This window comes from Aythya ferina, assembly GCF_964211825.1.
Source record: "Aythya ferina genome assembly, chromosome: 5".
Lineage (NCBI taxonomy): Eukaryota > Metazoa > Chordata > Aves > Anseriformes > Anatidae > Aythya > Aythya ferina.
The window spans coordinates 57,734,236-57,748,823 of NC_140301.1; the positions used below are offsets into that span (position 1 = coordinate 57,734,236).

Genomic DNA, 14,588 nt, shown 5'->3' on the forward strand with positions numbered 1-14,588 from the left:
AGGTAAGCCTCCCAACCCTGTATTTTGCCTGTTATAGTCAGCAACATCTCCTTTCTATTCTTACATGTACCAAAACAAACAGATCAGGCAAAACAGAGACTACCAAATTATCCCAGTGCTCATGCTGGTTTTGGTGTACAACTAGTAAGAATGGCTTACCCCACAAAAATACGTGAATCGTGACGAAGTTTTATGCATGTTTTCCTCAGCAGCAAATGTACCTCCAGAAATTCTCTTTCCTACTCTCCCATTTTTCTTATTTCAAGGTTTGCTTTACCACAGGCCATCTCCCTTGTCTGACTTCCAGCAGGAGAGGGCACAGCAGCAGAGACACGGGGCAGGATTGGGAAGGAGCAGCAGGGCGTGCTGGGGGTAGCAGGCTCACATAGCAGCTGCCTCACAGCTCCACGATGCTTTTCCAGTCCTCTTGCTCTTTGAAGACATGAAAACACTCAACTCTATCAGACCATGACTGTCAAAAGAGCTACATCGCTCTTTAATAGGTCTCTGTGTTACCAATAAAAAGCCTGCACTCAAACAATCAGACAGCGGTGATAACAATACTATTAACAACAAACTTAACTTACAAACTCTGCCAGCAGAATTGCTGCGTCCATTTCTCAGCTGGAGCTGGCATTTGGCTTTGCAAGCTGACAGAAAGCTGCTCTGCTGGGGGCACGCACGCTCAGAGCTGCAAACTGACGTTTCCACGGACTATGAAGTCTCACCCTCAGCTTTAATCTTTACAAGGGGAATGCAAAGCACACTCATTAATACAACTGTACAGCTGGGTATTAAAAAGAGAAACTATAAAAAAAAGATTTTTTTAAAAAATCTGTGAAATCATCAAATTCGTTTAAAGACCAAAAAACCCTACAAAGCTAGTCATTTAAAAAGTACAAAGGCAGGGAGCAGCGATTGCCAGGCACAACTGAATTAACATTCCAGCTTCACTGAAGTTTTTACATTTCTTGACCTTTTCTATTTTTCCTCTACAACTTCAGAAATGAATTAAACAGGCTTTTGGTTTTTCACATTCAGCTTTCGAGACGGAGGAAAAGGAATACATCCGAGAAGTATTTAGTGTCTGCGAGCGCTGCCTGCCAACTCCTCAACGTGAACACTAACACTTCCCGCAGCCAACTCAAATACCCTCCTCAGAGAGGTGGTGCCTCCCAGGGCACCTTGTCATCTACTGGTTATTTTTAGAAAACAACTCAGATCCTCAAGCTTTGCTTCACTGAAGCCTCCTCTCTCCCCCCTTCCTGTTAGCTTTGGATACTTTTGAAGTTTCGAACTGGAAGGCTTCAGTTGGATGGGACCTAAAAAAACATCAAGTCTTTGGACAACAGAAGGCGTGGAGAGATGTGCTAGGCAGCTCAAGAGGAGCTACTCAAATTTTTGGGGTCATCTCGGCAGGATGCAGTGCCTGGGGACACAAAATGAGGATAAGCAAAGCTGATGGAGGTCATACACCTGGAAATGTGATGATACCTGGGCAAAGCTTCCACAGGCCCAGACCCAGCTCCTAACCCCACGCCCAGGGCAGGGGGTTTGGACTGGATGACCTTGAAGGGCCCCTTCCAACCCCAGCCCCACAGCTCCCCTCAGACCCTGCCACCTTGGCTATTTCTGAGCTTCAGGTTCAACACCTGGAGAAGAAACAGCACCACTCCCAGTGACGTGGATTTTGTTTCCTCTAAATGAACGAGCACGTGAAGACCAGGAATGAAGCTGCTTCAAGTGGAACTGAAGTGTATCTGCTGTTCGACAGGACCAGGGCTACCAAAACCCTTCCCTGTGAATTAAATCTGGAGAACTCCAGCCCTTTCTTCTGCACATGATAGGAGAAAAGGCTTCAGTTTAAACCGACGTATTTATAGACCCATCATAAAAATCAGTAAATAATGCAAACTGCACCCCACCAACTGTTTCATAGTCAGGATGGGCTAGGTAATCTATCATAAAACTTAACGAGCTTCCTATTAAAGTCAGACCACAAAAGTCAAAAGGAGAGTAGGTCAATGTCCCGTTACAATTCATGCCTACAGTAGTAAAATGATGTAATTAAAGTCTTCCGAGCATAAAAAAACAACTAAAATCAGTAGACTTCTTTTCTCAGCCATTTTTAAAGGGAAGTTAACAAACCTGCATGCATGCACCACAGCCAGCGCAAACACTACTGCTGAATAAATTTATACGGACGAAACTTTTAATCTAGTCCACCCATAGCTAGTTTTCTATGTGCTTATTTTCATAACTACCAACCAGGGAGATAAACATACCGTTGTGTCCACCACACCCAAGTTTAAGACTGCACAAGTCTCTGAAAGTCAGTCTGCGTCCAAGCTACGTGCAACGCTCAGCATCTACCCAACCGACAGCAGCATACTCTGCAGCACTGAAAGCAAGCGCTTGTTGCCATCACAAGGACAGCACAGAAAACATTCAGTGTAGGAAAAAATCCTATGCTCAGCTCTGATGCAAGATTGCCACCTTGAGGATTTCAGAAGAGAAGCAAAAAGTGATTCCGCTCAAGTCACAAACCTGCAGTCATTATTTTATGCATGAAGCAGATGCAAGTTTCGCCTCTTCCTTCCCAACAGGATTAGTTTTGTAATCAGAAAAGTGAAAACCTAGCACAAAGTGAAACGCATATATACTCTTCAAAACTTCACCAAAAGGTCTGCAAATCCAATATACCAATAATTTCTTCTGTTTTGCAAGTTACATCATGACCACTTTACTTAATTTAACACTAACCATGAATTTGTCATCTCTAGAAATCCAGACCACAAATAAGAGGCATTTTGCTGATATTTTTATTTTCAGTTCACAGAGTTTCAAGTTTAGTATGTGCATTACTGCTGGAATCCATTTCAGAACTGTTCAAGGCTGCACTGTAAAAAATATTTTATGCCAGGACTTTGTCTATCAATACATCCTACATGGAAACCCATTAAAAGCTACCACTTAAAAGTAAAACCCCTACTTCTACCACTTCTGTAAGACTGAAAAATACATAATAATCCTTTATTGTATACAAGTCACCACTCAAAAACAAATAATCTGATAGGAATACAGAAATCATCATCTTTACCAAGTGTCCCACTCTGTCAGTACTTACTTTCAAGTTCTAGAGGGGAAAAAAAGGCATAGAAGATAAATAGTTAATAAGCTTAGCTTAAGTATTATGAAAGCATTCTCCTCCCTGTATCTAGTCCCTCTCTTCTTTTCTTTTTGCTGACCATAGCTTTCCACTGTTCAACATACTTCATTTCCACAAACCCCAGAAGACTCTAATACTTTGATCAAGTCAAACTGCAGTCACGTACTGCACTTGGGGTCAATATTGCTCACACTCTCAGATCTAGGAACAAAGTAGTTTTTAAGGATAAAGTAGTAAATACAAAACTCTACACTAAGCTTCCACATGCACAGCTGAAAAATTGAGCATACCATAGCTTTACAAAAGGGTAGCCTACGTTAAATTTGCCAAGGGACGCTCCAGAGTGAGAACACACATTCAGCATTTATGACACCACAAATGGGTCACTGCAGTAAGTTGCTTATAATATACTTGCAAGCAAAGATTTGGATTAGCAGAACTTCCCCTTGATATTCTAATACTTGAAACAGACTACTTAAAGTTGTGGAACCTCCTGTTCTAGGAGTTTTAACAAATGCTTGCTGGTGCGTTCAGGGCTACTGGTTCACAATTTGCGTTTCACCTTATGAGCAAAAGCAAGCAGATAACTTCCTACAAGTGACATTCATCCTATCAGCCTTAATTTGGTATTTTGCAATCTTATGTACATTTGCAGATGGAGAATCTTACATATGTATGCTGCACAAGAGCCATGAGCTTTACTTGATCCTGATTCAGTGCCGAACTTGGACTAATGTTGTCAGTGCCCCTTGCAACCTCCCATTTCTGTGACCATGCCTATACAGCTGCGACCCTCCTAAAGCCTCCTGGCTTAGTTACTACATAAGAACAAGATTTTAATTCGCACCATTATTGTACATCTCAAACAACAAATGTCAAGCTGGCATTCAGAGAAAGGTACACAGTTGTAATTTAGTTGATCACATTTTTAATCAGAAGTCACCAAACCAATAGAAATTGCAAATAAACCTATTTCAGGACAGTCATGCTGTTCAACCTCACATGGAGATGCTGGTGATGTACACACATCTCAGATCCCAAATACAAGCTAAGTCCTCTGGGGCAAGAATCCTATTTTGGTGACCAGCCCACAATCATTCCATAACCCTCCTATCGAGGCTTTCCACAACATGCATTTGATGGTAAAATATCCTGTAGGTCTTATCTGGAGTTGGGAAGTGATCTTGGTTCCACTAGCTTGTCTTCTCCATTCCGCAGTTTCATCACCAGAATGACTGTGTCTAAATGGATGTACGATTTCCTTTCATGCTGCTATGAACTAGCCAACTTGAAAAGAGATGGACAGCATAAAAAAAAAATAAATCAGAAACACCACCACCTCAATTACGTACCAGGGACTTCTTTTTTATAGCAGCCACCAATATCTGAGCAACAAAGTCCCCTTTTCACTTAACTCCACACTAACCTTCTTGACTGCATCTAACGTTAAATGACCAAGGTAAAGCAAAGACAAGATCTTTAATTTAATACAAACTGAGGTAGAGGTCTCTATGAAGTTTCTCTACGTTTTGTAAAGCTACGCAGCTGGTTAGGGAAGACAATGCTGAGTAAGAGCTAGTCAAAAGTTTATGCAAAAATAATATTAATTTTTTACTACAGATACGACCACAAACTTTGTAGGAGGCTGGGGGCAGCCCCAGCCCAGGGCATCAGGCATCTCCGTGCAGGTTACTCCTACGAAGCTTATCAGATGCTATTTCTCTCAATTAATTACCACGTGTTTAAGGACCATTTCTGAAACTTAAAGCTCAGCTTCCCCAAGCACAGTGCCTTTCAGGATCACAAGCTCAGTGTGCCTTGCACTGCTATCTTCCAACGCTGATTTGTTTCAGTTATGTCTTCCAGCTCGCTGCTGCACTGCTTGAGCATCAGCACGGAGCTGTTTTCTTCTCCTTTGATTAGTGTCAGGTTGAAGCCTTAGACTTCCATTTTCTCAGCTTCTTTAGAGAAAATCTGAAGAGATCTGGACTATCAAAGTCTGCTCCACGTTGAGCTTTCCTCTCCACACTATCTTCGCTTTCGTACTTATTTTTCCTGTCAGCCTCAGGGAAAATACTTGAGAAAGCCGTTTCTCCCAACAAGTACCACAAGACTGGGTACTCCTGTACAGACACAGTACAAGAGTGATCAGAGGATTCGCTGCTTTCAGATGCGGCATACAACTAAATTTGCCTTTCTACAAAAGCAGTGACTGTAAAATCTATGCTGAGGAGGGCTCAGCAGAGCTCCTTTTTCCAGTGTACAATTACAGGATAATGAGGAGGTGGAAATGTAGCTCATTCCCAGACCCTGCATCACTGTACTTCAGTATCAAGGTGCATTCAAATATTATGACTATTAGGAGTCTGTTAAGAACTTGAGTACAAAGAAAAAATCAGATTACATTAACTTCAATTAGGAAAATGAGGAATTTTAATTCAAACACTTTGCAAATTGGTGCAAAGACACAAACAGCAACCTCTTTGGATGATTTTGTGAGAGTCTGAACTTGCTATCAGTTATAAACTGAACTGTTATTCTTCAAAACTAGATTCTTGTAGGAAAAGTAAGAGTTCCTTGGAGTTCAAATGTACATGACAACTCTCTTCCACTATTACTTGCAGACTTTTGAATCAGTTTAATAAAGTTCAAGAATGACACTCTTATGCATGGTCTTCACAAGCATTGAGAGAATAACATGGCCAGGATTAAGTGTTGAGGCTAGGTTCTTACCTGGTTGTGACCACTTGCAACAGAATTTAAAAGTGCAGTTAACTGGAACAGCATGGGGCTTACCAAAGCTTTCACTAGCTCGTGCTTGGAGGACTTTCCCACCAGAGAATGGACAGATACACATCAGCCCCCTCATAGGGCATGAAGATGGCATCCTTCACACTGAAGGGACTTACCAGCCCACCACCCACCAAGGGGTGGGTGCTTCACAAGACTCACCACTCCCTGTTGGGCAGCAGTAATAAGAATTGTGGGATTAGGCTAACTTGCAACCACATTTTCCTCTTCCATCAAGATCATGGCCATGAAGAGCATTGGTGTCTTGATGAGACAGGCAGGTCATGCCCCTCTCCAAAGGGTGTCTCACCAGGACTGACATGGCCTAGCACCCTCTTTGTGTATCTATAAATGTACAATACCTCATTTTAAATGCCCCCAACTATCATCAGGGAAAAATTCATGATCCCAATTACAAAGGATGGCATATGGAACTTGATAAACCTCACTCTAAATAAGCTTTTGTCTTGCAGTCTGGATATCTGGACACCTAATAATAAGACTCTCTCATAGTCATAAATATTTCTACTATCAACTTCTAACTAAGTATTCTGATCTTTTTGTGAAACGCTTTCAAGAGATAACATACCGATAACAAAAATTCTCTGATGTTGACAGTTATCACTTCCCCAAACAAAAGCTGAAAGAAAACAGTATTGATACTGAGGGACACCTGATGTTTATAATGAAAAACTATTGCCCTCAGATTCTTAGACCAGTTTTAACAGGACAGTCAAAACCCTCAAAAGCATCTGGGTAGAGCTCAGAGAAAAAAAAAAAAAAAAAAAAAAAAAAAGACACAACCTTCCTCTGTAGACTCAGCACTGCTGCACCAAGTCAGACCAAAGGTCTTAGTCCAGTATCCTGCCTCTGAAAGGTAATGGCCATTAACAAACATACCTACAAGCACAAAGCATAAGAGCAAAGCTCGTCATGTTGCCTTTTCATGATACAGCACTCCTGCAATCGCCCTGATTCTAGAGATCTAAGGCAGATGGATTTCCTGAGCCAGAAACTGTATCTTATTCTTAATGGCCACGCCACATTTTTGTCCTGTTTGTTCAGTCCTTTCTGAACCCGTGTGAACTTTTAACACCCACCACTTAAGACTCACAATTTAATGAAATAGGGGCTTGGCTTGTTTTTTTTCTGGGAGAGAAAAAAAGAAAAGACAAAAATAAAAGAACAACCACCACTCGTGATGCTTCTGAACATCCTACTTGCTACCTTTAAAAGCTACCTGCTACCTTTCTTCGTGCTCCCCCGTTTTTGCATTATGTGATACTGAACAATTGCTCATTGAAACCAGGATATTGTACGCAATTTCAGACCTCCATCATGTTCCCATTCAATCACCTCTTTCTTAGTCTGAAGAGGCTGAGTGTATTCAGTCATTTCTCAAGAGGAGAAACGCTCCTCTTGATCACCTTGTCTCCCTCTCTCTTTTCTAGCTCTACTAGACATTTTCTTGAAGATGGAGAGAAAAACAGAGGAACAGACCAGAAATGCACGCAGTATTTAAGTTGCAGACAGGGCTGTGGATACAGAACAGTGACTTGCACTGTTATAGCCTTTTCCTGAAAACTTCTAACGTTACCTTAGCCATACCGTATTTTATTTATTTGTTTTGTAACTTGAATGAACATTGAGCTAAATATTTTTATAGTTACCCATTGAAACCCTAAAGGACCTCTTTCTAAAGTTACAACGACTGGTCCAAATTCCACCATCTCACACATGGAGGAAAGGAACAATCCTCACTCTCACACAACTCTTAACCCCATGTGCTATCCTACTACCCAGACTACTACTAGCAACTGGTTATTGTACAGTTTTTACTATCCCAAATAATTTAGTGTTGTCAGCAAGTCTCATTAACACAACATTCACTTGTTTTCCACGTTATCAGACAGCCCGAATGTCTGTGGAACTTCACTGCCACCTCCCCCATGAGAATTACTATTATTTAGTTATACCCTACATTACGTAGTATTTAAGTAGTTTCTCTGTAATGACTTTCTCTTATCCATGACAGCTCAGACTCTTTAGCTTCTGGTGAAGGATCTCGCTGACCTCCTTTTGCAAATCCAACAATCTTCTTTGTCTACATACTTACTGACTTTTTTAGAAAGCTCTAAAAAAATCTGCTAGGCATGACTTCACCTTGCCATAAACCATTCTTCCCCCATATTTACCTGTACATCCACCTGTTCTGTCTTTCACTGTTTCTGTCCTTTTGCCCATTTCTGTCCCTTTGCCCAACTAGCCTGCATTTTTTCAAAACTTCCCTTTAGTAGCGAACCAAGATCTTTCACTCAAATCCCCTCATTTTCTCAGCACACCCATGCTCAGTTGTTAAAACTGTCTGAACAATGAAACAGACACACACACGGGCATTGGAAAGTACTGGCAATACCAACCCTCTGTGAGAGGCATCAGCTTCCTATGCTAGGCACACCGACATCCAAATTTCAGTACTGCCTGTGGAAACGTAACTGATCTCACACCTTCCTCCAACCCTTACAGGACAAAAGAAGGGATTTCCCAGGTGTCGGTTGCTGGGCTTACTGTCAAGGACTTGGCAGGAGGCAGACAGGCCGTTTTGCATCAATGCTGAGAAGCACAGGACTCTTCCCTCTTTCAGCAAACAAATGCAAGTTTCTGAATCTTTAACACGCAGCTTGGCAAAATAAAAGGTTTTGCCAGATGTACCAAAGAGAAGTCAATAACAGTATCTCAGTGCTTTCCATTTCCTCCTTCTTTTTTATGAATATGAAAATAAATAATGAATAAAGGCATCTATAGCTATTCTACATATATTAGCACACAAATGGGAGCTCTTATGGAGCCTGGAGGGGCTTGGGAATCTCACAAGATTTGTTGCACAACCAGGAAATCCAAACTCCTCAGACAAAAGAGACCCACTCGAATCCCAGCTCTGCACCAGACAACCTGACAGCCCTCACACCTGGCAAAACCTAGGCAATGGTCTCCGAGTCGCCCACCTCTACTGATCAGAAGTCAGGGTCTCAAAAATGGTAGCCCAGGCACCTCTAACACTGCAACACTCCACACTGTGGGGCTGCCCACGAACACCAGACTGCAGTCGAAGGAAACTTAGCCCAAGGCATTTCTTATACTGGGGATCCCTCAGAGCCACAGCGCTAAAAAGCCTACAGAGATGATGAGAAAATAAGTTAAAAACAGGTAACTTTGATTGAATCCTGTTTATATAATCAGAAGAATCACTGAAAGCTACAGCTTACCAGAAAACCTTGTTTTAAGCAAACACATTAAAAGAAATGTACATTCCACTGCAAATTACCCAGACAGGACAACACTCAGAGAAGGATGAATTCTGTCTTCCTTATATAGGAAACGAGTTTCATCCCCATTCCCAAGTACTTAAATCAATGTCATACTAGCATAATAGACAAGCATACATCACAAAGACACTGTTACTACAGCTCAAATACATCTTTTCAGATTAGCTTGTATTCCTCAGTTTAAAATCAAGGAAAAAAATATCCATGACATAACAGAAGCATTTGTCTTGGAGCATAACAAATTGTACCTATATAAATTATCATACCCAAATTCCCTTAAAACATTTACTGTGTGAAATAGGGCCCCTCACTCATCCTCACATTAACTTTGCAAATCTACAAGAAGCACTGGTTTCAAAGTCATGTTCTGTTATTTTCACAAACAATTTCACCAAAATGCAAACATTAATGCACACGGGGACTTAAGTGCTGGAAGATGACAGTATCAGCATGCAGTGAAGCTCCTGAAACCACACCTTGTGCCAGCCAGATAAAGCTACAATACACACCCCAATTAGCTTTTCACTTTTACACACCCACCTATCTTCACAGTGCTTATGTCTTCCCGGGTGCTAGAGTTATTCTTCAGTGTGATGTGTAATAGGTAACTATTTACACGAGACCAAGGAACTGCCTATTGAAAATTCATTACTGCATTGTCCATTAAAAAGAGAAGCCAATTACAGCATCCCAGCACTTGCACAAAACGTCCCTTAAAGGAACTTCAGAAACTGCTGTGCAGCTCAGTCCAAAGAGGAAAGTACCTCAGGACGGTGCAGTTCTCTCTTTCTCTCCTGATATTTTTTCAGGGCTTCCAAAATGAGTTTTAGCTTGCACGCCATCTGTCCTGCATAATTTTGGGTGGGAGGTAAAAAGCAGTACAAGTCCGTAAAAATGGAGTCCCCACATCACCACAAGAAAAAGCGCAGGATACGTGAGTTAGTCAGGAGCTTATGAGGAAATGTAATGCCAGCGCCCTGAGATGGAAGTTGGCAATGGCACCAGACATCTAGAGGAACCCTACACTACAAACCCCCAAACTCCACCATGCAGTGCTGGCCTTTCCATCACACTGACTCTTTCTTCCCCACAGACCATAAAACACTTCAGGCCCCTTCTTTCCCTACTAAGCTCCTCCACAAGGCTCCTTCCAATGTTTCTTGCTTTTTCTTTCTCCCTATACCTATTCCCCACAGCTATTTTCCTCCTCTCCTCTTCCAACCACCCTGTCCTCTGCATGCAGCCCTGTGCCATGCATACATCCTTATCCTCCAGGGCTACACCCCAACCCCCCTATTTACAGAATGAGCCCCTTCACCCGTTGTTTCCAGCCTCTTTTTGCCTCCACATCATCTCCACTCCCTCTGCCCACCAGCCACCTAACTGTCCCACCTCCCACCCCAAATTATTTCACAGCTCCCCATACAGTCACCCCTTCCACTGGACACCTTCCCTCGCACACCCAGCCCACCCCACACACAGCTCCAGCCCCTCATGCACTTATCCCTGCCACACACGAATCATTTCCCCACCTCCCACAGCACCTTTCCCCACCCACCCCATAGCCCTGTCCCCCACCCCACACAGCAGGCACTGCCCCTCTCCCACATCCCCCCCCGTGCTTTGCAGAGCTCTTTTCTCCACGTGCTGCCCCCAAAACCCACAGCACCCTCACCCCCACACCACTGCCACCCCCCCCGCCCCGTCCCCTCCTCGCCCCCCGCTCACCGTCCAGCGACACGAACTGCCCCACGGCGGAGGAGCCGCCGCCGCTGTTCTCCACGAACTGCACCTCGGAGACGATGATGTTGTCCTCCAGCACCGAGCCGCAGCCCGTGCACACCGCGTCCCCGCGAGCCGAGTCCACCTCGATCTCCGAGCAGCCGCAAGCGGCGCACACCCGCCCGCCCGGCATCGCGGCACCCCCCTCACCTCAGCCCCGCCACCCCCCGACTGACACCGCCCGGCACGGCCCGGCCCGGCCCGGCCCCGCTCAGGCCTCGCTCGCCGGTACCGGCACGGGGAGGAGCGCGGCGGCGGCCGCCCCCTCGCCGGTTCTCGCGAGACATGGCCGCGCCCCTCGGGGCGGGGGGGCGAGGAAATGGCGGCGGGGCGGTACCTGAAGGGCCTCAGCGGAGTCACCACACGGGTGTTTGTGGGGATTGTCGCCGATAGGGCTGTTATAAATGCGTGTCTCAAATGTATTCAGTGTTCTGTGAAGCCAGCCCGTCAGCTTTTCGTGTTGAGCTGCGGGAAAGTGAGAGGTCGCAGGCTGTATGAAAATTCACTCAAGTTTCCCCAGGTTTCGTTCATTTCATCATAGGCTACTTATCTAAGCTTATTTAAGTTGTTAATCAGTTCATGATGTGGTTTCTGTACAATAAAATGCTTCCTCTCTACCAGTCTTTGTCCTTCCTATTCGGGTGGTTTCATTTCAAGGGAAAAGAGTATCACTAAACAAGGAAATTTGCACTTTGGATAGCAAGTGGTATAGAATCATACAATCTAGAATTATTAAGGTTGGAAAAGACCTCCAAGATCATCTGGTCCAACCATCCCCCTAGCACCAATGTCATCCACTAACCCATGTCCCTAAGCACCACATCCAACCTTTCCTTCAACACCCCAGGGACACTGACTCCACCACCTCCCTGGGCAACCCGTTCCCATGCCTGACTGCTCTCTGTTATTCTTGACATGCTATCAAGCCTATAATAATTAAAAGGTGTGTATACGCCATCAGTAACTAAAAGTTGTGTAAAAATATGCGGCAGAGAAAAGTGTGGGCCTCATTTTCTCATCTGTATGCCAATTTGTGTTCCCCTGAAGATAAAATTGGAGCTACAAAACTCTTATTTCAAAATAGCGCATCTGTTATTCTTCAAAAATTATGCATCAATCAAATCTGTTCAACCATTCTATGATAATAAATAGGTAAAAATGTTGTCCATCATTTATCAACAGTCCTGGCTATCGGGGGAGGTCCCAATCGACTGGCGGCTAGCAAACGTGACGCCCATCTACAAGAAGGGCCGGAGGGCAGACCCAGGAAACTACAGGCCTGTCAGTTTGACCTCAGTGCCAGGAAAGCTCATGGAGCAGATCCTCCTGAGAGTCATCATGCAGCACTTGAAGGGGAAGCAGGCGATCAGGCCCAGTCAGCATGGCTTTATGAAAGGCAGGTCATGCCTGACGAACCTGATCTCCTTCTATGACAGAGTGACGCGCTGGGTGGATGAGGGAAAGGCTGTGGATGTGGTCTACCTTGACTTCAGCAAGGCTTTTGACACCGTCTCCCACAGCATTCTCCTCAAGAAACTGGCTGCTCTTGGCTTGGACTGGCGCACGCTTCGTTGGGTTAGAAACTGGCTGGATAGCCGGGCCCAAAGAGTCGTGGTGAATGGAGCCAAGTCCAGTTGGAGGCCAGTCACTAGTGGCGTCCCCCAGGGCTCGGTGCTGGGGCCGGTCCTCTTTAATATCTTCATCGATGATCTGGACGAGGGCATCGAGTGCACCCTCAGTAAGTTCGCAGATGACACCAAGTTAGGTGCGTGTGTCGATCTGCTTGAGGGTAGGAAAGCTCTGCAGGAGGATCTGGATAGGCTGGACCGATGGGCTGAGGTCAACTGCATGAAGTTTAACAAGGCCAAGTGCCGGGTCCTGCACCTGGGGCGCAATAACCCCAAGCAGAGCTACAGGCTGGGAGAGGAATGGTTGGAAAGCTGCCAGGCAGAGAAGGACCTGGGAGTGATGGTGGACAGTCGGCTGAATATGAGCCAGCAGTGTGCTCAGGTGGCCAAAAAGGCCAACGGCATCCTGGCTTGTATTAGGAACAGCGTGACCAGCAGGGCTAGGGAGGTGATCGTCCCCCTGTACTCAGCTCTGGTGAGGCCGCACCTCGAGTACTGTGTTCAGTTTTGGGCCCCTCGCTACAAGAAGGACATGGAGGTGCTTGAGCGGGTGCAGAGAAGGGCGACGAAGCTGGTGAGGGGCCTGGAGAACAAGTCCTACGAGGAGCGGCTGAGGGAGCTGGGCTTGTTCAGCCTGGAGAAGAGGAGGCTCAGGGGCGACCTTATTGCTCTTTACAGATACCTTAAAGGAGGCTGTAGAGAGGTGGGGGTTGGCCTGTTCTCCCACGTGCCTGGTGACAGGACGAGGGGGAATGGGCTTAAGTTGAGCCAGGGGAGTTTTAGGTTAGATGTTAGGAAGAACTTCTTTACAGAAAGGGTTGTGAGGCATTGGAACAGGCTGCCCAGGGAAGTGGTGGAGTCACCATCCCTGGAAGTCTTCAAAAGACGCTTAGATGTAGAGCTTAGGGATATGGTTTAGTGGAGGGCTGTTAGCGTTAGGTTGGAGGTTGGACTCGATGACCTTGAGGTCTCTTCCAACCTAGAAAATTCTGTGATTCTGTGATTCTGTGATTCTGTTTATGGGGCATAATGAATCGGTTTCAGGTAGGTACTTTGAGTTTTGCCTAAGGTACCATAGCATTTAAGTCTAGTGCATTGTAACTGTTTTGGTTATTCGTTCCTGAACCCAACAAATACACTTTCAGCCAAGGTTATTGTCTGCTTTATCATGCAGCCCGTATGTCATGAACTAGTGTGGCATTCCATGGACCAAAACTGAGCATAATAGATACCACAGCAGGATTTTTGTATACTTTGAGCTGTTGGCATTAGAAATACACAAGTCCATTAATGCAGAAATCTCACAAAATTATACACCATGTAGATAATGTCAGAGGAAAATGATATTCCTGATGCAATTCCTGAACAAATATTTTTGTTATTTATAGGAGGAGAAAGCCCCATGAAAAAAAAAAAAAAGAAGAATATTTTTTCTCAGTCAGAAAAGTCTCTGCAGTATCAGAACATTTTAATTGACAACTGCGAAACCAGATCATTCATCATACAGTTCTATGACAGAGATCAGCACCAACACAAGAAACCCTGCAGCAAACAGTTATGAAATACTTTTCCCTAAAAAAGTTTATTCTTAACGCACTTAAGTAGAGGCTGATGTATTTATGATCCATGAGGAATTAAATTTTGCATCCCCATTCCAAAATTAGTGGTGTTTTAGCTGTTTAAGTGTTACCAGTCTTTCCTGGGAGTCCCAAAGAAGTTTGGAGCGTTTTGAGTTTTTCGTTTTGAATGTGACCAGCAGAGGGCCCCAGTGAGAGTATCACATACAGCTGATGTGCCAAAAAAAAAAAAAAAAGGTTATTTAATGTGATACTGAATAAGGAAATGTGTCCTTTGCCTCCTGCTCATGAAAAGCTTTCTTATACAAAAGTCATT

General features: G+C 44.4%; 2 protein-coding genes across 4 annotated transcripts in view; both read right to left on the reverse strand.

Annotated features, from left to right (window-relative positions):
* The window catches only part of BRF1 (BRF1 general transcription factor IIIB subunit), a gene marked incomplete at its 5' end in the record, with an annotated part of 169,169 nt that extends 157,969 nt beyond the window's left edge, over positions 1–11,200 (reverse strand). Inside the window, 2 exons of one of the 3 annotated variants that reach the window (XM_084522789.1) lie at positions 588–741; positions 11,014–11,151. Coding sequence is in view for 1 of the 3 variants with exons in the window: in XM_084522788.1 (XP_084378914.1) it covers positions 11,014–11,200 (187 nt within the window). Of the gene's footprint in view, positions 1–587; positions 742–9,825; positions 9,890–11,013 lie in introns of those variants that run through there. The other 2 variants (XM_084522790.1, XM_084522788.1) reach the window with 2 other exon arrangements.
* Positions 11,201–14,141: 2,941 nt separating this feature from the next.
* Positions 14,142–14,588, reverse strand: part of ZBTB1 (zinc finger and BTB domain containing 1) — a 77,471-nt gene continuing 77,024 nt past the window's right edge. The window contains exon 6 of the transcript XR_014694087.1: positions 14,142–14,482. The gene's annotated coding sequence lies outside the window, so the exon portion shown is untranslated. The remainder of the gene's footprint in view (positions 14,483–14,588) is intronic.